The 23,944-nt window shown below is 38.4% G+C and overlaps 3 protein-coding genes across 3 annotated transcripts; 1 reads left to right on the top strand and 2 right to left on the bottom strand.

Annotated features, from left to right (window-relative positions):
- Positions 1 to 174: 174 nt before the first annotated feature.
- On the bottom strand, positions 175 to 1,681 carry rln1 (relaxin 1). Its single transcript, XM_079364003.1, has 2 exons — positions 1,018 to 1,681; positions 175 to 761 (listed from the first exon to the last, which is right to left on the bottom strand). The coding sequence occupies exons 1-2, from the start codon at positions 1,460 to 1,462 to the stop codon at positions 436 to 438; spliced, it is 771 nt and encodes a 256-aa protein (XP_079220129.1). The 5' UTR covers positions 1,463 to 1,681; the 3' UTR covers positions 175 to 435.
- Positions 1,682 to 1,761: 80 nt separating this feature from the next.
- On the bottom strand, positions 1,762 to 10,922 carry plgrkt (plasminogen receptor, C-terminal lysine transmembrane protein). Its single transcript, XM_079364004.1, has 5 exons — positions 10,747 to 10,922; positions 10,303 to 10,398; positions 4,258 to 4,388; positions 3,759 to 3,868; positions 1,762 to 3,206 (listed from the first exon to the last, which is right to left on the bottom strand). The coding sequence occupies exons 2-5, from the start codon at positions 10,381 to 10,383 to the stop codon at positions 3,079 to 3,081; spliced, it is 450 nt and encodes a 149-aa protein (XP_079220130.1). The 5' UTR covers positions 10,384 to 10,398; positions 10,747 to 10,922; the 3' UTR covers positions 1,762 to 3,078.
- Positions 10,923 to 13,317: 2,395 nt separating this feature from the next.
- Positions 13,318 to 21,471, top strand: LOC306837163 (uncharacterized protein). Its single transcript, XM_079364716.1, has 10 exons — positions 13,318 to 13,376; positions 14,046 to 14,106; positions 14,329 to 14,591; positions 15,885 to 15,981; positions 16,272 to 16,538; positions 17,432 to 17,542; positions 19,602 to 19,670; positions 20,009 to 20,059; positions 20,467 to 20,593; positions 20,839 to 21,471. Exons 2-10 carry the CDS (start codon positions 14,052 to 14,054, stop codon positions 21,320 to 21,322), a joined length of 1,524 nt encoding a protein of 507 aa, XP_079220842.1. The 5' UTR covers positions 13,318 to 13,376; positions 14,046 to 14,051; the 3' UTR covers positions 21,323 to 21,471.
- Positions 21,472 to 23,944: the final 2,473 nt, after the last annotated feature.

Raw genomic sequence — 23,944 nt, 5'->3', positions numbered from 1 at the left:
AAGCCCTCAGGGTGCGAAATGATCATGGAGGCGTAACGTTGTGAACAAAGGGCAGTAATATGTTCACAGCAGCCTCAAGGACATTATTGTGTGATGTTGTTTGTTCTGCAAGAAAAACACATGGCCGCACTTTGATGCCCCAAGTCCTTATTCAAACACAGAAACACAGAAACATAATACTACACACGTTTTAATTTTCAACATAGAATTTCAAATCAAACTCAACGATCAAAAGTGAGACGTACAGAACATGATCTGTTGTTTAAACAAAACAAGAGAAGAATATAAAGAAAATATGGCAGGATAAGACAAGTGGCATTAGCAAACAGCCTTTTAAACAGCAGATTGAACTTGCTCTACATCTTTAACCCCATACATCTTCCCACTGCTGTCCATTGCTGCTGCTCATCACATCAACCTCCCCCCAAACCCATCTCAGCACAAGCGTCCAATATCATTTTTGGTACAGCCCTGGTTGCAGCACTTCCCTGCGACACCCAGAGAAAAGTTCCTCTTCCTCCTGCTCGATATTGGCAAGTCGACTCTGTAGCCCTCTTGCACGTTCAAAACTGTGGACGCTCGAGACTTGTCTGGATCTCTCAAAGAATGCCGTCTGGCTCCGAGGAGAGCCACAAGGTCTGCCAGGGAGTAAGAGGAGCGAAGAGGAGAGCGGTCGTCGGGCGTAAGCTCTGTGCCGAGGTTCCAGGTTTCATGACTGTCCTCTGCTGTAACGTCACTGAGGGATTTCCACTGGAAGGGATCTGGAGAAAGTAAGACGATGGATGAATAAGAGGCAAATTACAAATGATGGATGTCAAATATGTATCATGTATAGACATAATTAATGTTAATTTCCTACAGAAAGATTTCAATGCAAAATTCAATTAGTACCACACTCGGCTGATGCTGACCATGGTGCTTAAAACTCAATCAGTTGTCTGACTTAAACGAGGGGGGGGGGGATTACAGTTGGAGCTGCCTGATGTTTAAATGTGAAGTGCAGTAGTGTTAACTCACCTAAGTCGCCCTCTGTGGAGCGTTTCCAGCGCGAGCCTCCGCAGGTGAAAATGACTGCTCTGATGAACTCTCTTCCGCACAGTTTCACACCGTAGTCCCTCGGGAGGATCAGCCTGCTCATCACGTCAGCCGTCACGCAGTTACACATGCCGCTAACAAACACCACAGCCATGGCAAGAGTTAGTCTCCACAGCATTTTGCACTTCTCTTCTTTTTTTTTCTTCTTCTTCTTTTTTTTTTTTGTTGAAAGGAGGGTCAGCTGAGCTCCACCTTGGATCTTAAAGAGTGCTTTAAATCCTGCTCTTTCTCTTGTTGTTTCCTCTCTTTCAGCCTGTTGAATGCTGAAGTTGAAAAAGGAGCTTCTCTGTGTCTGTCTTGTGTTGCAGAGCAGACTTTGGTTTCCTCTTCTTGTACCCTCGATAGTCTTAGTCACTTCTTCACTCATCAATTTACGCGTTCGATCCCAGCCGTCACCGACCCTCCCTCCCCAGTTTTTCTCCCTCTCACACACGTCATTTAGATTGATGACAATGACGTACTTGATGTTGTTTCTCTATTGTAGTAATATAAGGGACGTGTTCACGTAAAGTGTGAATGAGTATCTATTCAGTCGAACTGTTCCAAGGATTTTATGACATTTTGTGCACTTTGAAGGAAGAAAGAGATTGAGCAGTTCAGGCATTTCTGACACCGTGTCCGATTTAAAGAAACATGCTGCCCTTCTGTCAAAGAGGCGGAAGTCTCTGGAATATATATATATTTTTATTTATTGGATTTACACATGTAATATCCATGATGTCAAACATGACGTAAAAAGATGGTCAATATAATATGCATAAATATCAGGACCTTGGAATATTCAACCCATCACGACGCAGATAATATAAAAGTTAGACATGCACCGATGAAAATTAGAGCTTTGGCAATACGATTCTTCACGGTCAAATTCAACTTTACAAATGTGCTTTGTTTTTACTTACGAAGATCAAACCTTGTGTGAAACATTTTAGGGTTAGTAGTTTTCTGTAGACATGTTCACAATGTAGAGAATATTGATAATCGAGACCATTCACTTTTATTTTTGATACTGACTTGAAGCAAAGCAGCTTTAACAGCCAGTTTAGAAGTGATGAACCGCTCCGGAGTTTAAACAACATTCAATGACACAACTTGGAAACTTCAGACGTTCATGATACTTTGGGTGTCTGCCTGATGTGCCGGTTGGCAACATTAGTTCTAAATGGTAAAACGTCAGTCACACGGCTTATTTAAGCTTCGAATATTGAGCGTTTATTGTAAGTGTGTTTTGAGTCTTTCGGCCCCCTAGTGGTCAAATACACTCACTAAATTGAACTGAAGGCATGTTTCATGCACAGTACGACTCATTGAGACTTATGTTGCATGCTAAGTCCAGACAGTGTGCAAACTAAACCCTTCATTTTTGAGTTTTTGAAAAACTCAAAAAGAGAATCAGGAGCTGCACACAACTAGAAAACAAAATGTTGGCAGTAAAAAATAAGAAAAGGGAACATCTTTGGAACACTTTTCATTTCTTGGTGTCAGGTTTGATTGATAGATGCTTGAGTTTATTATTTATATTGTAGCATGCCTAGCAAGGTGTGGTGACATATTTGTAATGACTGTCTGAACTGTTTACGATGACAATGGGCAGGTTGTACAAGGTGTATAGATTCAGTATAAGGGATACATCTTAAGCCTGATGATAATGAAGGCTAAAAGTAACTGATGTAAATATCTGACAGCGGGTTGCTAACTAACGTTCGCATTTGGACTATAATTCTGCATCAATCTGCTCTTTAAAATACTGACAAAAGAAGTTTAGTGCTGAAAAAAAAAAAATCCAATGATTCAGCTGAACTATAAGAAAAAACAAAAACAAAATCTGTATTTTTGTATGCATTATATCCATGACAAAGAATTAGTGCAAATCATGGTCTCCATCAAGTAAAAAAAAAAAAAGGCAGTTAAGTTTTTGATGATTAGGCAAAGAAAGAACGGTTGAAGGCATCCACTGGACATATTATGATTTTGTCTTTCAGGTCATTTTTCCAAGAAGGCGGCGAGGCTGCTTTTAGCGCGGCGAGCCTTCTCTATGCTATCGAAAGTAGGTGTCCCGTGTGGCAGGTCCAGGCGGTTGTGTTCCGACGTCATGATACTCTCAGCTTCTCCTGAAGGTGCAATGAACGGGAACAAATCATTGTGTTGTGTTAAAAATGTGTCCAAACTATGTTCATCCTTAACACAAGAGTGTTGTTGTGTTATTTTAATCCGTTGATCTTGTACTGGGTTGTTAACATAGAATATTAGGTTTGTGACTTTTCACTGTGGAGGTGAGTGTGAGTATTTGATTATAGTTGGTTTGTGCATATTTTGATGTAAATCTGAAAAAATCTGGAAAATCAAAATAAATACCAACATGGAAAGCTCGAAAGAAAATATTTTTTGTAGTTTCTAAAAGAGTTGTAGTTTAGTTTGTGTGCATGTGGTTATTTAGTCCTTAGTCACTAAAGGACAAACAGGAGAGTGTTATGGGAAGACTTGCTCTACTTGTATGTCGCCTCAGTATAAAGAGTAGGTGCTTAACTAGGTGAGACAATAATTAAAACTACAGTGTGTTAAATGTTTATGTATTGCAAACAGAGCTTATTATTACTAGCCAAAGTGAACGTGTTGCTTACGTACTGGAGGTAGAAGAGGATAATGGAGCATGATTATCTCACCTCTCATTCGATAAATAAGACTCCCATAGGCGCTGTCCATCTGGTAGGCAAATACGAATCCCAGAGGTATGATGGGAGCCAACAGGGCGGGCTTCTTTCTCTTAACGGCACTGGGGAAAAAAAAAAAAAAAAAGTGTGATTCAAACTAAATATGTATGCCTACACTTTGGATGTTGAATCTGGGCGACCTGCTTCAAGGACCAGAGCCTCTGTCCATGGGGTGTGTGATGGAACTGCTGCAGCCCTGCACTGCCTGTTTTCATTTGATACAACATCCCTTATTTATACGACGCATAGAATCAAAAAGTGCCAAAGCTTTAGAGTTGCCAGTGTATTTGACGTTGGCGTTATTACCCAATATTTGGTGACTGGGAGTTTTACGTTTCAAGTTCTGGTTCCCTGGTCCAAATTCTGATTTGCTGTGATTAGTAATAGATCTGCGGGACACTTCATTGGAGATATTGGAACTGTTAAAGCTGTTGTTGCACACAAAACTCACCCTGCAGTGAGTCCCACAGTAGCCAGCGTGAAGAAAGTGCCAAAGTATTTGAGAAACTCTCTTGACCAGGCGATCTGCATGGCCATCTGTCTCTCCCTCATCTGGTTCTGCATCAGGATCTGACGCTCCATCTGCACAGAGAGAAACACATGACAGCAAGTGAAAACAGACGGACGGACAGCGAGCTGGACAAAGACAGGGTCAGAGGAACCACGAGGAACCGGTCAGGTCAGCTTCAGAAACACGGTGTCCATGCTGATCAGTCCTTTTGTCGGCTGTTTCCTGTCCGACGCTCCCTCACATGCACAGCAAACACACACTTCCATTCAAGCTGACTGAGTGACGCTCTCATTTAAAAGCCTTTATTGTCATCAAACATGTCAAAGGAGCTTTTATTGCCACTTAACAGGAAAGTGGTACTACCCAACTAATAATGCAATCCTTCATATAAAAAAAAAAGGGCCACAGCGCCAATTAAGTGACTCCATCATAAAAAAAATGAGTACATGTCACAGGCGAAACATTTTGATTTCTGTCTCCTCTGTCCAGAGTCATGAACACTTCCTCCTCTCTGTTAATGATCTCTGCGTGAAGCTGAGGCGAAAGTGACACCAATGGCTACTTCTGTGTCTGACATCTGAGGTCTGCATTGAAAACCAGTGAACGAGTTCGTCCAAAATAAAATTGTCAAGATTTTTTTATAAAAGCTTTTAAATTCCAGATGTCTAACAATACCACATCTCTGATAGTTTAAAGGTGCGGTGTAGAATTGCTAGTGAAATTTGAGAGCGCTGTATAAAACGCACAAACATGTTTACAATGTTCAGTACCAAAATGTTTCTATCGTTTCGATGTCACTTAGGCAGTGAGCAGAAGTCTGGTTGCATTTTGTGATACTTTGAAAGCATGAAATGAACCATTAGTTTCCCGGGACTTCGATTATTGTTGCCGCGGTGTCGAAGCAGCGATCGCTAATGTTTGAGTTTTACTCGTACCGTGTGTCCGTTTAAGATTGGGGTATCATGACAATCCTACGCCACACCTCTACAGAACAACGCATTTTGCAACATGCTCGGATGTCATGTTTGGATACTTGATACTTTCTGTAAACGACAAGAACTAGACGCAAAGTTTGATTTGTCTGGTGTCAAAGTCTGAGTCCTTTAAAAAACTCATTTTCTGCATGCAAGCACGTAGAGAGCACAGAATGAAGAGAGATTTCACCGATTCACTGTTTGCCACAGGAGCCTGAATGAGTCATAATTCATTTTGCTTTTTTTTTTTTTTTTTTTTTAATAAGGGAGTTGGCTTCATTCTGGCCAACTCCCAACACGAAATGTGTTTAAGTTGACATCTGAACAAATGGGAACATGGCCGACGAGTCTGCCTGACGCCTCCGTGTCCAGACAGCCGCTGTTTGGTGACAGAGAAGTGGCCGTTATCGATGAGCCACACGAGTGATCACGTTCACCAGCAAACACAATTTGTGTTTCAGCAATCAAAAAGGGATTTGCTGAATTGAATGATTTCGGCACATCTACGTGCATCTGCTCCATCCACTTATCCATCTATCGACTTAAATATTGTTTTCCTAATGTTCCCGTGTGGATCATGTTTGTGGAGTCTCCACTGAACCTCCTCACTCTGATTACATTTTGTCCCTCTCTTGTGCATTCAGCACGGTCCCTAGTTGGAAAAAGTAATAATTCATACAACACTGTAAAGAAATCACAATGTATACCTCTTTAATTGTGCTACAGTACATCTTTGTTTGTTTAGTAAAGAATCTTACAACATTTCAACTGGAGAAAAACATCCATAAACAGAAATAGTTAAAGTAGTAATCAAATAGCTATTGTGGATAATAACACAGGACACAACACGTGAGGCTCTTTGATGACTCAATCCTGGGCTTTTTAATAAAGTTCAGACGTAGAGGAAAAGATAATGAGGGAGACCAGCTCAGCCGGGGTTTAACAGTAATCACCTGGCTCTGAAGTCAGCGGCTGTTAAAAGCACAGTCAAAGGCACTTATACTAACAAAGCAATCAACCTTTAATTCTGACCAAACCTGGGTTTTTTTTTTAGGCGTGCTGTGGTACTTCTTGGGGTTCAAGAAAGACCACATACCGTTTAATCATACGGTTTTCAAAAGTATAAAGTACATACAGTATACAATGAGTGTTTATGTGTTTATAAAGCTGGTTTATGAGCTGAATGTCACAGAGGTTGCTTCATTCAATTACTTAACTGTTCACAATATATTTCCAATATCCAGATTTATCTTAAATGTGTCTTATTATGAGTTCATTCATCCTCAAAAAAACTCACCTGGACCTGGGAATATCTTAGATGTTGCCCCTGAATTTAAGGTAGTTTTAGTCCTATACCTCCAGCTTTAATGTCTTTCAAATAAAAAAGCACCTTCTAAGAAATCCCTTTTGACCAAACCAGGTGACACCGATCAAACGAAGGCATCGGTTCTCATCACCGAATCATAACACGGGTTCTGTATTCCTAAGTCATGAAACTTTAGGATGCCTTACTGTAACCGAGCTGACTCTCACTGTGGACATTTTCAGGAAGGACAAAGCTACAAAACCTGAAGCACCGTCACTCATGCTCGCGTCACCACATGACTGGAAACAGTTTGTTCTCCAATTGTGGGGTCAACTGAGCTTAATTAGAGAACAACAGCAGAAAGTTACAAGTCCAAGGAAAAGCAGCAGGTGTTACTAATGAGTCCAAGATTTAAACGCGTTGTGATTAGACTCTCACCCTGGGACTTCAGGGGGAAATTACACATTCATGTGTCGAGCAGAGACGTCCCTTAGGGAAATGTTTAATGAGGGGTTTCTAGTGACACAAAGAGAGAGACGTCACCTGTTGTGATGTCATCTCTGTTCTCATCTGAAACAGGAAGTAACAGCAGAGATACTCCATGTTTGGTTTTAAAGGTTTTGAAACTCTCATGTTAGAAACGTTGACCCGTGACACCGAGTTGCTCGATGAACGAAATGTTCGTACATTATTTTGAAAGTCGGTTAACTGAACATGACATTTTAAACACTACGTGTTGAAGCTCTGCTGGGGCTGAGCAGTGAGCTGTACACTTGACTGGCTTCTCATCCTGGCTCTGCCTTCTCTGTTCCCCTTCTAACTTTCTCCCTTCAGACTCTCCGTACTGTTTACCCTATGTTTATTCCTCCTTTTTGAATTGTGCAAAAATCAGATCAGCCAGATCTGATAAGATGTCACCTGATCTTATCTGTATTTTTATTCTTAAATTTGATTGCATTGCAATATTTATTTATGGGACAATTTGTGCAATAACATTCCATCCTTATGTGCACTGTGTGCATGATAGTGTTCATACTGTTTATACAGACTTACATTACTGGCATTTCAACTGTTCCTTTCTGAGGCATGTTTTTTAATAGCTCTTTAATTGATGCACATTTCTTTTTCGTACTCGCTCTTGAATTAGGGTTTTTGATGCATATTTTGTTTTGTACACTTATATTTGATCTATTTTAATTTTTTTTGCACTGTGTGATTTTCTTCTGCTGTCCTGCTTTGCTGCTGTAACACTGTAAATGTCTCCGCTCGTGAGATGAATAAAGGATTATCTTATCTTGATCCCGTGGGAAATTCAAGATCAGCTGACAATGTGTTTTCAAAGCAGTTCTTTAAAGAATGAGTTACTTAGAAAACAAACAAAGCAATACAGGGTTAAGTGAAGCTCTGTGTACTTTTAAAGTAGACAAGATTACAGTATGTGTCTGTTGAAATATCATGAGGGATGACAAACAGATCTAGAGGCAAGTTTGGACAAGCAGTGGAAGACTGCACAATGAATGTGAGAGTGTGACTGGAAAAAAAGCAGCAAATAAAAAGTGACAGAAAGAAATGAGCCACAGTCCTTCCTGAAGGTGAGAAAGTGAAAGGGGAGCTGAAACATAAGCGGGAAAGTCACTGACCTTTCATAAAAGCTACAAGAGCAGGACAATACATGGTGAAGTGAGACACAGGAATCATCACGGTTCACTTTCTGAGCAAAGGGACAAACAAGGAAAACATGTTTTCTTGAAGTGACTTCAAATTACAATTATGAAAAATGTCCAAATTAAAAAAAACAGTCAGGAGAAGTTTTTGTTAATGATTCACGCCCTTCATGCATCATCAGAACCAGAAATACTTTATGAGTGGCAGCGGGGGGAAATTCAGTAAGAATGACACATTAATGAAGTACATGTCACAAAAATGTTGGAGGGGGCAACAAACACCACCACAAAGTTTTAATTCTTAAGCATTACTTGTTAGCCATTAATTTATTCATTTTTTTAATGGTATCTTGGGTTTCTTAAATTTTAAATGTGATGATTAATTTAGACTGTTATATTGTTTCTAGATTCTAGAAAGACTTTATTACTTTCTATATCAAAAAACCCAAAACAGAACAAAACATTACTGCAATAAATTCATTACAAAATATATTTTTTGCTTAATTTTTAGACTGTAATGTCTCAGAGCACTCAAAATTAAATAAAAGTAGACAAACCATTTAGGTGTTTTGTGTGTGTGTGTACATATTGTAGCAGATGTAACAGTTACCATATAAAATCCTGAAAACACGAGTCATACAAAGAAACCTGTATGATATGGGTGTATTTGTATGACTCATGAACATTTTGAAGAACACTTTATTACATACTCTGACATTCCCACACCACATCCACAGATTTCAGAGGTGATCAACAAGCTCTGAGTGATGTGACGCTGTGATGTAAAAGAAACCATCTCTGGAATCCCCGTGCAGTACTCTAGCTTCCTCCCAGTCCAAAGAATTGCTCATTAGGTAAATTGGTGACTCTAACTATAATTGCCTGTCAGTGTGTGTGAGCTTGAGTGTTTCTCTGTCTCGATATGTCAGCCCTGAGATTGACTGGTGTCCAGTCCAGGGTGTACCCCGCCTCTCACCCATTGACAGCTAGGATCTGCTCCAGCCCGCTGCAGCTAGTGAATGTTTCCCTGCTTTTTACTTCTGATGTATTGAATGATTTAATTTCATCTATTTTCTGTCTTTGGTGTCTGTCTGAAACATTTGTGATGCTTTCTTGGCCAGAATTCTCTTAAAAAAGGACACTGTATCCTCAATGACAATATTTTCCTTGTAAAATAAAAATTGATGGATGGTTATGCAAAACCCTTGCCATCAATGAGTAAGATTAGTCATCATTGCCACACGTACAGCGGGGAGAACAGAAGAAACTCAGGGTGCAGAAAACACAATGTACCTTACGGGCACAAGTCGGATAATGTTATTGTTGTTATAACAGTCAGGCATCCCACCTGCTGCTCAGCTACATTTATTGTAATAAATTACAATATATTGGCCCCAAAAAGTAGACATAAATAAATGGAAATCCTTTTTTTTACTTAACAAAAAAAGTTACGAGCGCAATAAAATCCTTGGTCTGAAAATAGAAGTTGTGAGATGAGTAGAGAAGCTCGTTTATAATAAATATATAGGCTCATTAAACATAAAAGCAAGTATTTACTGAGAGGCTGTTGTTTTTTAATTTATCTGCCAGATTTCTTTTCCAGCTCGCTTGTAAAACTGACAGATCAACTGGAGTATTTCCGTTTGTAATGTTTTCAACGTGGCAATTTAACTATTAACATTTATTGAAGGATGTACTTTGTAAGTGCAGCATAAATTACATTTTCATTTAAAATCTTACAGCTAGGTTTCACTCATTTCTTAAGAGAGGCAGACTAGAGGAGTGATAGTGTCTGCAGCAAATACATCAGATGGCCTCTTTGTAAACAAATGACAAAAAGACGAAAACCAATGAGACACTTAGCAGGACACCTTTAGATCTTGGACATGAACTTTAAACACAAAAGGTCAAAACTGAATATCCTGTCCCATCTGGCACAGATAACACAAGGATGCAGGTGCAAGAAGTAGGATATTAGAACATAGAAAATTAGATTCCTTGATAATGACCTTTCTAATGTGTCTGCAGCACCTCTACTCACCTGCAGCCGTGCATTATGGAGCATAAATTCTTGCTGCTTTTTGAAGTTGGTATCCATGGACTTAGACAGTAGAAACCCCATGTTGGCGTAGTTGACCTGAAGACACAAAAATTCAAAATAAACAGACTGGTAGGCACATTAATATAATATAGCCTGAAACTGTCTTTTAACAGTGCACTCCAAGTGTTTCATTCAAGTTGAAAATACAGCTGACCTGATCTCAATGCTTCAGTCACAAATGTTGCTCTAACTAGCAGCTAACAGTAAATAACACTAGCATGCGTTAAATAACCTGAGGTATGGCTATCAGTGGGCTTTTCTTTGAGTTAATTTGGTTAGCAATATGGTAAATATAACTTTCATATCACATCATGCTTCACCGATTAGCTTAGTTGTTGACCTTGAGTGACAGCTTGACTTACTCAAAGCGAAAGTTTTACATACCTAATATACTTTAAAGACCGTAAAATGTTATACTATTGACCACACGCAGAACTGACGAGTGTTAAAGGAAGAGTCTATCAAAACAAACGCGTGGGCAAAGCAACCTTCAGGACAGCTAACTTCCAAACAACAAGTCACGTCACTGCAAAAACAAAACTTCCGGTCCGACCTTCGAATTAAAACCCCCCAAAAATATGAACATTTTAAAATAATGTTTTGTTTTTTTAATGAGGTCACATACATTGATAGCCCTCTGTGAGGAACAAAATATGAGTTTGATAAATTTGCAGTTATAAAAAGTGCGAGTGTTGAAGCAGCATGGTGCTTGTCACCAGTCACTGCAGGGCACGTGCACACTGGTCTTCCTGCAATTCGATGGGAAATGGCTCCCTCTGGTGGTTGCAGGTCACTCATAGGTTTAATAGGGTAGCCTAAGGTAAACACATTGTTTCCGAAGACACGTGCTCGTTTGCAATGAAAATAAAAGGTATAAATATCAGAGTAGTCAGTCATTTCTGAAAATTTACCTCTGAATAATACAAAACTCCTAAAGAAGGTTTCAGGCCTGACTCAAAAGTTTTTAATGTAGAAATTTGATATTGTAACCAAGGGTGTTTATGATTCATGTACTTGGGAAAATATAAAATAAAGTACGGAGTCTTCGATGAGTTGAACATTGCACGTCTGCTCCTTTATTGCCGCAGTCTATGGTCCTGAACCACACTCTCCTGTTCCTTGAACCTTTCAAAATAAGAGCTGCCGATATAGGCTATACCCTGCTTTACCAGGTAACTCAAATAACATAATAAAATAGCTTACAATATAAATGCTTGGACATGAAACTGCACTGGCGCTGTGAACATGATAAATGGATATGATGGATAAACGAGGGTCCTCATGTGGGGAACTATAAACAAAACTGAAAGAGTTTTCATTTCTTTTTTGCGTTGTGCTGACTTGCCAAAGTGAAAATATTCACGCTCCTGATAACCATATCACGCCAAGCTATGTATTATTTTTCATCAATGTCAAGCTGATATACTTAACAACACGTCATGCAACTCAAACTTCAAAATATACATTAGGCCTATACACGCGTCACATCCAAGTGAACAGCATGTGTGTAAATAAATAGGGAACATATCCCAACAAAAATGTGATTTCATTTAACTTTTATTTGTAAAGGGACCATGTACAATATCAAAACTTGATTTTTTTTTCCATTTGATGCATTGCACCAGAGTTAGCTTAGAGTCAGTTTACATATGCAGTCCCTCAATGAAAATATGGGATCATGTGCACCAAGACTTTCCTGAAAATATAGAGATTTGATCTGTTTAAACTGTGAGTCTTTTAAATTTTTATTTCACTTTTATAGGTCTCATTATGATTAAGAGTCTTGTTCATGAGAGGGTCCTGGCCAAGACAGGCAGCAGCACAGTTTACTGGGTTTCAGACATAAAAACACTGGTAACAAGAATAGGTATCGACAAAGCTGGTTGAGGAGAATAACGTTAGCAATGCTGTGAGTAATGGAGATTCTGATAAACTAAAATGGTGACGTTTTAAGGTATACAAGTTGCAGGAATAGTGTCTTTTGAAATGGTAAATAGACTAATTCAAGTTTGTTATCTTCTTTGATGATAGCCAAACTGCTTCTAGATTTTACATTACAATTACATTTAAAGTAGCCTATATGATGCAATTTTATAAATACAACGTCTCAGAAATCTAAAATTAAAAAAAAAAGCGTCAAAGATCAAATTAAAAATGCATATTAGCTACAGGTGTTTTTTTCTTCTTTCATGGGTAGGCATTGATGAAGAAAATACCTGCGAGAAGCACACAATTAGAATAGACTTTAATAATGTAATACATAAGTAGGCTATCCTTTTGAGATGACCATTTAATTTTGATCTAAATAAAAAACATCAACTTGAAATTGAGTAACTTTAATTTGTTTGTGGAATGAAATGCAGCCTTAAAAAAAAAAATCTTCAAAACATAAAAAAAAACACCTTTTAAAAATGGGGCGGGTCGGGGGTTATTGATTTAGTTGATCTTAGCTATACATTAAAAAAATGAATATAGGTTAACAAATGTGTGGTAACATGGTAATGATCAATGTGCAATTGACAGTTCTCCATTACTAACTTCCTATAGTGAGCCTTTGTTATCACTTTAGACTTATGACTTAATACAGTACGACCATTATGTGATCAGTCTCTCTACTTGTTTCCTTACGGTAACGTTTGACTTCCTTGTACTGGTAAAGCAGTCAATGTGCTCGGCTAAGTTATTTACCAAGAGGCGGTAATTAGTTTACACACAGTTTACTGTTCACACGAGCGGGGCTCTATTATTTATTTAAACAAAGCCAAAAAAAACCGCAACGTAAAGTTGAGATTCATTTTAGTTTCATGATGTTGTGGAATACAGCTTCCTGTAAAAGTGTCTTTATGGAGTCATCAGAAAGACCCTTCTGTGTGGGCGTTTGAGGGGTATCCCTGCAAGAAGGAAACGCCCATCTGTATAAAAGAGCAGCGCACTGAACAGAGTCCAGTGGTGAAGTTTATAAGGAAGGAGGAAACAACACATGAAAATACCACCAGCTTTTGCACAACCTGCAGGTAAGTTCACTTTACTGCATGATAGCCGACACAACAGAGAGTGTAGCTCTCACAATATAATCAAGTAATTGTATGCCTATTAACCCGTTACAAGGTTTATATGTAGGCTTAACACCTTTTAATAACCAACACAATTAAACCCAAAACAGATTTTAATATATACAATTTATTTAAACTATCCATATTGTGAGCAAGACTGTGGCCTGTGCTAAATAATCAAAGATATCTCAACCAACATTTATTCTGCAGAACTGCATATTTTATCGCAATTTAAGAGGAAATCAGTAAAGAAAATAATGAATTAGCTATTCACAGAACTTTTCACCGAGTAAATAGCTGGAGGCTCCATGAGATTTGTATTTAAGTGCTATGTAAATAAAACTATTGTATTGCCTTGAAGGTAGAGCTTGATTGTGACAGTGTAGGGACACAGTGTAGGGACAGTTTATTTTAAGCATTTTAGACCAAACAATGCTGAGTCCTGCATAGTTTCCTTAGAATATGTTACCAGACAACATTTTGTGAGTGTGTATGTTACTGAGTTGTTTGTTTTTTAATGTGGAACTCTGGAATTCACATCTGGCCTTCTTATGCAAAATGACTCATGCTACAGTAACATATCCCAAACACTTTCAACATCTGTAAAAATCCCCTTGGTTTCTGCTTCAGGTCTCAATGGACTGGGCTCTTCTTCTAGTGTTGCAAGTCATGATTCAGCCAAGTATAACGGGTAAGCTTTTTTTTTTTTTTCATGGGTGGATAATGAAATAAACAGAACATGTAAATAACTAAATCTTTTATTTGTAACTGACGTACAAGTCTTTATTCAACTGCTTGGTAAAAATATCTACTCAGCATAATTTGATGTTAATATATTCTACCAAGGAAACATTTGATGATTACCAAGGAATTAATGTAATCATGAGTTTATCTTGTATTTTTTTCGCTGCAGTCTTGTTCACTGTGGAGGTAGAACAAACTACATATGACTCAGAGTTTGGAGGAGATGTTGTGCTGGGCTGCAGGTTTAAGCCTAATCTATCACCCAGTCTTGCTGACCTAAAAGTGACCTGGCATCGGATCCAGGTTGCCTCTACTCAACACGTATACTGGCTGGCTAACGGAGAGGAACACTTAGAATCACAGGATCCCGCCTATCGGGGCAGAGTGAAGCTTCTCACTGAGGAGCTGAAGAACGGCTTGGCCAGGTTACAGGTTAGTACTTGCACAGACATGATCACATTGCTATATCATTTAAAATTTCCTGTAAGTGTTTGCCAAACTTGTTGAAGTTTTCCATCTGTTTATCGTTTTAGGAATTTCCTATGTTAGGGGAAATTACCCCATAGAGTCATCGGATGAAGTTTTAACTGTACTGTGTTGTTCACACGTGCAAACGTTTAACGTCATATTTTTGCCGTTTACAATCTTTGTTCACAATATTATTTTAGGAAAATATTCACTTTCCAAAACAGATAGGAAACAACCCCTTTGCTTAAAAAAGTGTGATTAATCTTTGTATTACTATCGAACATTATTGCGCAGCTGGTGTTATATATACCGTAAATTCCGTACTATTGAGCGCACCTGGATATAAGCCGCACCGGCTAAAAATAAGTAAATAAATGTATTTGTACATATATAAGCCGCACTTGATTATAAGCCGCAGGTGTCCACGTTATAACAAGAGCTATTTACACAAACGTAGGCTACCGGTAACATCCGCAAATACTGTAGCGTCCGTACGGACGTTAAAGGACGACGAGAGCGTTCAAATAATAACTTTTAATAACCCGATCACTGTCGGCCGTGACCACGCCGTTTACAGCAGAGAGCAACACATAACTTGCCGTAACAATCCAACTCTCTCCCCCAGCGTTCTCTCATACAGCCACTCAACACGTTCTCGCTGGTGCATTCACTGACTCTCCACATAATCGGAATTATGAACACATTATCAACTACTGACTTTACAACATGAACCGTTACAATACGAAGCCTAGCCGACGGTGTCTGTAACACGGCTGATGAAAAAGATGACCGTAATATATTTCACAAGAAAAAGTCCATCCATTCACTGCCTCAGAATGACTTCATTACTCACTTCCTCAGTCTCCGTTGTCGCTGTCAGTGTCATCTTAACGTGCAGCAGCTCTGTTAGCTTCTTTGACAGCCAGGTCGATCGCCTTTAACTTGAAAGCTACATCATATGTATTTCTCCGTGTGTTTTCCATCATGAGGGTGCGTGCATGAAGCGCAAAATGACTGATATTAAGATCCGACGTGACGAAGTCAAATGTTTTTGCGGCAGAAGCTCATTGTCCCCCATAAAAAATCCATGCATTAGCCGCACCGGAGTAGAAGCCGCAGTGCTCGAAGTGTGAGAAAAAAGTAGCGGTTTATAGTCCGGAATTTACGGTATATAGAAGTAGACAGTTGAGATACAGAATGGGGGATTACACAACACAACAAATCAAGGTCTTCACTCTCTTTTTTGTCTTCTTACAGATCTCCAGACTCCAGGTCAATGACTCCGGGACGTATAAGTGTTTGGTGCAGACATCAGAAGGAGCTGATTATAAACCAATAACTTTGTCTGTTAAAGGTAATGCTACTACTTTTCAGGTTTTTATGGTGAAAACGTTATGGCACTTTGTTAAGAGAAAGGGCTTCCTCCTTTGCCGAAGCACAAAGTCATTTCTGGGCATTTAAAGGGTTCCTTTTTGGGAAAATGAAACCAAGACCAAAATTACTCAATTTTGTAAAGAAAAAAAGCTTTTGAGTTTTAGGTATTGGATCTTCCCATTTTACAAGATCCCTTTATCGTTATTACAAAATCATTGCGAAATCCTCTCTTTTTCAATTCTAGTCTACTTTTCTGATTCTTCCCTATAGCTCCTTATAAAGCCATCACTAAACACATCCAGAAGGCAGCAGAGGGGGATGGAGTGCTGCTAACCTGCCAGTCTAAGGGATATCCTCAGTCCTCTGTTACGTGGCAGGATGGACTCATGAAGATACTCAATGGCAACACAACAACTGTATCAACAGCAGATCAGCGCTATGAAGTCACCAGTCAAATTTATGTCCAAACACCAGACCGAAACAACTACACGTGTATCTTTACAAAAGATGGCTCCTCTGCAACATTTTGGATTCCAGGTGAATAGGACTTCTTTGTCTTCTTCGCTACAGGACAACATTGAATGAGAGTCAGGATGTGACTTTAGATGCTCAGCATGTCATACCTCAACTAATTTCTTCTCAGTTCTTTGACTTTAAATAAATAAGTAAAAGAATCCAATAATAAGCCAACATAGTGAAGCTGTGGGAATTGTCTTCTAAAAACAGGAAATATAAGGTCATCACACTGTGTAGTCATCACCATCTGCTATAATTTCCTGTTATTTCTCTTTTTGATCGAGATATGTTCTCTCAAACCACATTAAATGTGATTACTTCCAAAGTGGGCGTTTATCACAGAGGACCTTTTCAGCTAACCAGAGAAACAAGGTGTTATCTTGCAGTTCCGGGGAGCTGTAGGTGGTGTACGTGGTTGAGCTGTAAAGCAGCGTTTAGCAGCTCTTTAATGTCAGAACTTTTCATGTTATGTGGAAACGCGGGGCTTCATGGGTGTGTGTGTGTGTGTGTGTGTAGGCAGGCTTTCCGCTTACATGCTTGCAAAATGCATTCCATATTCTTTTTGACTCTCTGAGAAAAACATGCCAAAGTGTTGTTATGCTCATGAGGTGATAGAGTTCAGCAAATGTCATGAGCTAGAAACAGGATGTTTTGAAGTTTGTTATAAAACATTGACTGTAAATGCAGCAACAAAGTTATGAAGCATAATTAGATTTTAGGAAACCAGCAAGCTGTTTTATAGCTGTGCTTTTGTAAAATCTTAACCTCTAAGGGGAAGTTTGCAGCAGTCTAAAGTATACTTGGTTATTTCCATTATGGTCAAATATTAAAAGCATGGGTTTAACTCCCATGCTGCCAACATGTGGTATGGTTTGATACTCCATATTAACACTAAATCCTTCTGTTTATCACAGATGACACGCCTGTTCTTCATGAAGACAACAATGCTCTCATGATTGTATTGTGCATTGGAGTAACTATGGTTGCCATTACGGTTGCAGTTCTCATCTACCAGCGTCAAAAAGGTAACTGTTTGCTCAACTGCTCGGTTCTTGTTTCCCTTTCTTCACTGAACTTTTTCCAAACAGCCACTGAGAAAATGCAACCTACAATGTCCAACGCCTGACACATAATGCACTCTTACATTTCAGACAAGATATTTCCTTCATAATACTCTACTGTCCAATAAAACACGAATCAAAAGGGAATTTGTGTTTGCAATGCGTGGCAGAGCATGACGATACATAACATAAGTAACTACTTACAGCTAGCGTAAATGTTAAATGATATGGTATGGACTGTTTATCACAAGCAATGCTGTTATATACAGTATTTATTGTGATGTTCTTTAAGCCCAGACTCCACTCAGGGAATTTATTTCTCTAAAATAAATGAGAAAAAAAAAATCATGGATACAGTTTATTCTGGTTGCTTTGTTGAACGAAATGTGGAGGGCCGATGCACAACAAGCTTAGAGATTACTATTGAGTTGCAGATATTCAGGATCAGCATTGATGTGTATACTGTATAAACCCCATCATATTCTAAATACAGTGATCTTTACAAACAACATACACAGCAGGTTGTTTGATTCCTGACCTACTCTATTCAAGTTCATGTCTTCAACAAATCTTAAAGGCTAATCTGGGCAATGTTGCTCTTTTGCAACTCTAACATAGTAGATCCTTTTATATAGACTATACGATTCACAAGCTAATGCTATCAACTGGGAGGGAAACAAAGTATTTATTGGAGGGTAGAAATGGCATTGATAAATTGTGCTTCCATCATGTTGTCTTTTGGATTGTTTGCACCATAGTGGCGATACTATAAGCATTTATTAGTGTGGGGTTTTGCATTGACCTTATTCATTATTCCAGATAGAGACAGAGTGCAGGTAGGCGTGGTCACCGAAGGGCTGAATTTCCCATCAGGATGTGCATGGATACAAGCAGGAAATAGAATAATCCAGTTGTTTATTGATGTAGAATTCTTTGTAGGAAATTGAACTGACATATTATTTTACTTTGATTAATCATCAAATAGAACTACATACAACAGTGCAGCATTTTAGCACAAAACTTCTTAAAAGAACCAACTGAACTTTTATCATTTCAGATTTGATAGAGTTAGCTCTAAGCCACAGCAAGTCAGCAGCCTACATTTATCTGGAAAATTGGCAGGACAATGTGAGTCAGGAGTAAAGAAAATGCTGTGTCATTTCAGCTGTAAACTTGTCATATGGCATGTGATACACGTTGAGTCATTTTGCTAAAAAGAGGAAGTGCTTGTCAACGGTTGTATAATGTAGGTGTCTGATTTGGCACAGTATAGTTGGCTGTTTTGCTGAGAGGGAATGTTTTGTTGGCATGTGATTCTGATGTGAGCATGACTTGAACCTGAGGTGTGTCACAACAATCAGCAGGTTTGGAAACACCAAGAGTTGTCTTGGTTTTTTCACAGGGGAATTTGAGGTTCTTTGTTAACGCATGAAAAGTTTTCAGTATAACAAACACTTCCTTCATATCAGCAGCAGGCCAACAACACGTTTCTTTAGCTATGACTGTGTCAAAATGATAAGAAGTGGGACTTCAGTAACAGAGCCGTAAAACATCAGAGGTTCTTTATTAAGCTGGCTTGAGATGACAAATTTAAAACTAAACATAATATCTCAATTCATAGAGTGCAGGGCCAAAAAGATGGTGACTTGGAAATAAATCAAAGAAGCCCAAAAATCACTTGTACTCAGTTTACTTTTATATACATTTTTGTTCTTTACATCCAAGTTTTTACAAACTCAATTAAGCTCAGATTTTAAAGAGGAGAATGTTATAAATAAAACAAAACTGAATTAATGAGAAGGAACGCAAAATCCAATAAATAGAAGCAGATTTAAGCCAAAACATACGATGCCAAAAATCACCATCCAAATATGAAAAGCTTATGTAATGATTTTAAAAGAAAGAATTTCATTTCAGTGTGTTGTGCTACAAGAATGGCTCTTTTTAAAAACAGTATCAACCAAAAATTGTACTCTGAATCGAAATAAAAACATACTCAACCAACATGTTCTTCTCTCCCCAGGGTGCAGAAACAGCAGTACCAGGAACCATTTGGTTAACGCAGCAGGCAGGACTGTTTCAAATGCTTTTTGTAAGTCTAAACAAATTCATAAAATGTACTGCAAATATGTATGCACTTAATTTATACTCTCATTGAAAGTAATACCTACAGTCTGGTGACAGAAAACACTAAATAACAGCAACTCACTGCAGAAGTATTAGCGATGTCTGGGAGGCTGTACAGATACAAGAGTACAGAGCTGAGATTGCTCTGCTATGTGCAACATAAAGTTTAAACTGTGAGGGCAAAAATCAAATATGTCAGTTTTGAATTGGATTATTTAGTTTCAGACTGAGGTGTATGCAGAATTAAGCTGTGATTTAATGACTCATAAACATGCTGCTCTTCTTCTTCTTTTTTTTAACCAGGCCTACAAATAGATAAAGAGAATGAGGAGGAGATAACTATTTTTAATGAAGGTAAGAGAGTCTCATGGTGCGAAGATCTAATGTATGATGAGATAGATAGATGAGAAGGGCCTGATTTCATTAGTATACTGATACTGATAATGACATTTATGGAAAAGAAACACGTTTCCAACGAGGCTGCTTTAGTTGTTTGTTTGTTTTTTTTTTTTACTTAAAAACATATTTAATTAAGGAAATTATCAAAAAGTTCAATCCACTGATTCATGTGAAACATGTCCTTAGTGGTTTAGTCATGAACTTTATTGAAATCCACTTTTTCGCGAGTTGCTTTTATGTGTAACAGCACGAGAAAGAAAACGTCTCAGGGATGTCTATTTACATTATGTAGACGACGATAAAGATCCTCCTTCATTGATACATGTGGGTATGAACACACTCATCACCTTTGTGCTTTGCAGGCAGTACGAAGGAAAACCTGGGGGCGTTTTTGAAAACCCATTACTCTGAGCTCTCCTTCGCTAACATGCCGAGACAGTACTGGGAAGCTTTCGGTGTGGAGGTGCTTCCGCACAGGCTGCAAAACAAGTGAGTCATACATGTTTATGATTCTCTTAGATGAATTTTTCCTCAAACACACAGAAGACTTCTGTATTTTTATTAAAATGACTTAGGATATAAAAATCCGCTGTCTGGGTGGCTGGACATTTTTAAGAGTGAACTGTTGAAACTTTGTGTGTCAACCAATATAGGTGTATCCAGTGATGTACACATTTATGTTTTAATATTCAGGGTTTTGTATTTAGACTGACTTTGCTCTTTTGTTCTGTCAGTGAGGGCCAGCCTGTGAACCTTCAAGCTTTACTCCCAGAAGCTGGAGAGACTCTTGTTCTTGAGGGACCTCCACAGAGCGGAAAGACGACTTTAGCACACATCCTGGTCTCCTCTTGGACTGAAGGACCCAAACATGCCTTCCCTAACCTCCTTGACTACAGTGCTGTTGGACTTCTCCTTTGTATAGACTGCAGCGGAGTGAAGGGGGAACTCTTTCAGGAAATAACCTCTCAACTGTCACTCACTGAAAAGATAACAACAGAAGACGAGCTGAGGACTCTGTTGAGCCATTCCGCCGAGACTCTGCTGTTGTTGGACGGATACAGAGAAGGGAACCAGAGTTTTGATGAATCCTTGAAGAGGTTTCTAAGGGAAAGAGAAGGGTGCAGGGTGCTGGTCATGACCTGTGTAGGACACTGGGACACGCTCAAGGAAATAGTGGGGACAGGACGGGTGTTGGAGCTCCGAAATGAAAATGTTTAGCAACATATTCGCGAGGAAAAAAAACCAAGAAGCACTTATTACATTTTAAGCGAACATTTAAATGATGTGTAGATATTTTTTGTACATATATTTTACTGTGGATTCAGATTGTTTAAAACATGTTGAATAAATATATAAAATATGCACAATATACAGTGTATTGCTTTTCTATTCTATCTTTAACAGCAGAAAAAATCGGAAAAAATCTTTTCCCCAATCGGGGAAAGACTGAGGTATAATCTCTCATCATCTTCAACTTTGTACTTTTCATTTAACTATACAGAGTTGTGACACATTTGGAACATTTCGCAACAGATTTAAAAGTTGTTTCTGTTTCTGTTTTGTGTCAGTCTGAGAGAAAAAGACAGGTCATCATCGGGCTCGATCGTAAGGGAAGCTGCCTCAGTATCTAGTCACTGTCCGAAAGGTCTAAAAACAGAAGTGAATGTCGACGTTCCTGGCAAGAGGACTGGTTGATTCCAGTAACCTCTGATACATTTACTAGAAGGCTTTTCAGTCATTCGGCATGTTTGAATCATGATTTAGTCATTCCTAACTGCATAAAAGGTTTTATTTACCCTAGAAACTGTGAGGTGATGTGATCTTCTGTAGTGATGTGATTCCCACACAGGAGCATGGCATGTCTGTCTGGTTAGCAGCCACGAGTATCATGTTTTTTGCTCCTCAAAGTACCCACTGTGTGCTGATAGAGGAGAAGAAACTGCCTCTTTTTACAATCACACACCCAAACACCCATTATTGACCAGAACTGATAGAATAATGGACAATCCCAAAAACCCATGCTAATTTTATATTCTTGCATCACATTTTTATGAACTTCAACTACAACATGTTTTGAATATCAGGCCATCAAACTTGATTGCCTGGGACTAAAAATAAACAAACAAAATCCTTAAAAAAGAGGAAACAAAGAAAAAGCTTAGGTGACTATCCATCCATTATTTATTTCCATTCAGGGTCACAGGGAGCCACTCTGGGTGTGGGGTACACCCTGGACTGACTACCAGTCAATCAAAGGGCTGACACACTGTATAGAGACAGTCAACCAACCAAACTCACATGGACACCTATAAACAATGTTGAGTCACCAATTCACCTCACAAGCATTTCTTTGGACTGATGGAGGAAACTGGAGTGCCCGGAACACGCACAGGGACAACATTCGAACCAAGAACCTCGACACTCAGGTGACTAAAAAAGACTGAAAGATTTTGACAGCAAGATAATCTGCATTCTCCTGTGATGCCCGTTTCCATTGGCATCTGGCTCATTCTACATTTTAACCAGTTTATTATACACAGGTCTGTTTGTAATGTCACAAACACAATGTTGGGAAAATGTGAACCTTTCTCGGTGCCGACTTGTGGACCGTTCTTTGAGTGTTCTGAAATTGGAACATTTGCTTCATGTTTCTGATAAGAGCCTGAATGAGAACAACAAATAAAACGGTTGCGCTCATTCACTAAATAAATAAAGTATTAAATATATCAGACATTCTATCAGAAATAAAAGAGATGTATTCTTGCATATTAATAAGGGGGCTGTAGTATATTAGGTATCTATCACATGTAACATGGCATTCAACAAGGAACGGCTGTGAGAAAACAAAAGAAAATATTAGACTTGAACACAAACTCATACACAAAGTAATTTCCCATTGTGGGATTAATGATGGTTAATGATCTTCTACATCTTCTTGCTCACGCTATTTGTTTTATGTCAAAAGTGAATGATTTGATTCATCTGTTGCTTTACAACTATGTATCGACAATTCCCTCTCTTAAATCTCCAACAGTAGCTCTGACTGTGCATGATTTGTGTTCACTCTCATGCTTGCTGCTTTGCTTAGCAAGGATTAGAAAGTATCTGGAAACATCTGTTAATCTGCCATCTCAGCTGTGATGAATTCACAGCTGACATGATAAGGCTTCCTGATTGTAAATTTAGCGGTCTTATTTGAGGCGTGTCACTTTCAGAACACTGTCAGCATTTACTGTATACGAGAAATAGGACTGTGAGATGAGGTCATTTAGAATAAACAGATTGGATGATGATAACTTTGGTATGAATTTAAAATCATGGGGATTACCAAGCTAGTTGTGATATCTCGGAAAAAATATTTTCAGAAATATACTGACTAAAGACTATGAGTAAGTAACTACTGCAAGACCAAAATTGTTGTTTCTGTGTGAATGCAAATAAATGTAAATGTTTGTTACTGAGCAACAAAAGTTTTAATCTCATTTATTTTTAATTAAAGAAAAAGAAAAATATCACAGTAAACACCCAATGTGACAAATGTGTAACTTTTAACACAAGGGGGTGCTATTGATTGGAAAAAGTTTAGAAATGTGTTATTTATGGGTCCATTTGTTGAGTTCTGTAATGAACATAATTTTCCTAAAAGGGGAAATGGGTGTGGGATCGTGTGGGATAGAAAGCTTAATTTTGGCTTTAGTATAAATATTTGAAAATAAAAAACACATTTATACATCCTTAACACATAAATTTGTGTTTTTTAATTGTATATATGCAGGGTCTTATTGACATGGTCAAGTTCTTTAATGTATAGTTAATCTTATTTAAGATTGATAAAACCAC

Source organism: Symphodus melops (genome assembly GCF_947650265.1).
Source record: "Symphodus melops genome assembly, chromosome: 16".
NCBI classification, from domain to species: domain Eukaryota; kingdom Metazoa; phylum Chordata; class Actinopteri; order Labriformes; family Labridae; genus Symphodus; species Symphodus melops.
This window is presented reverse-complemented; position numbering and strand designations above follow the sequence as displayed.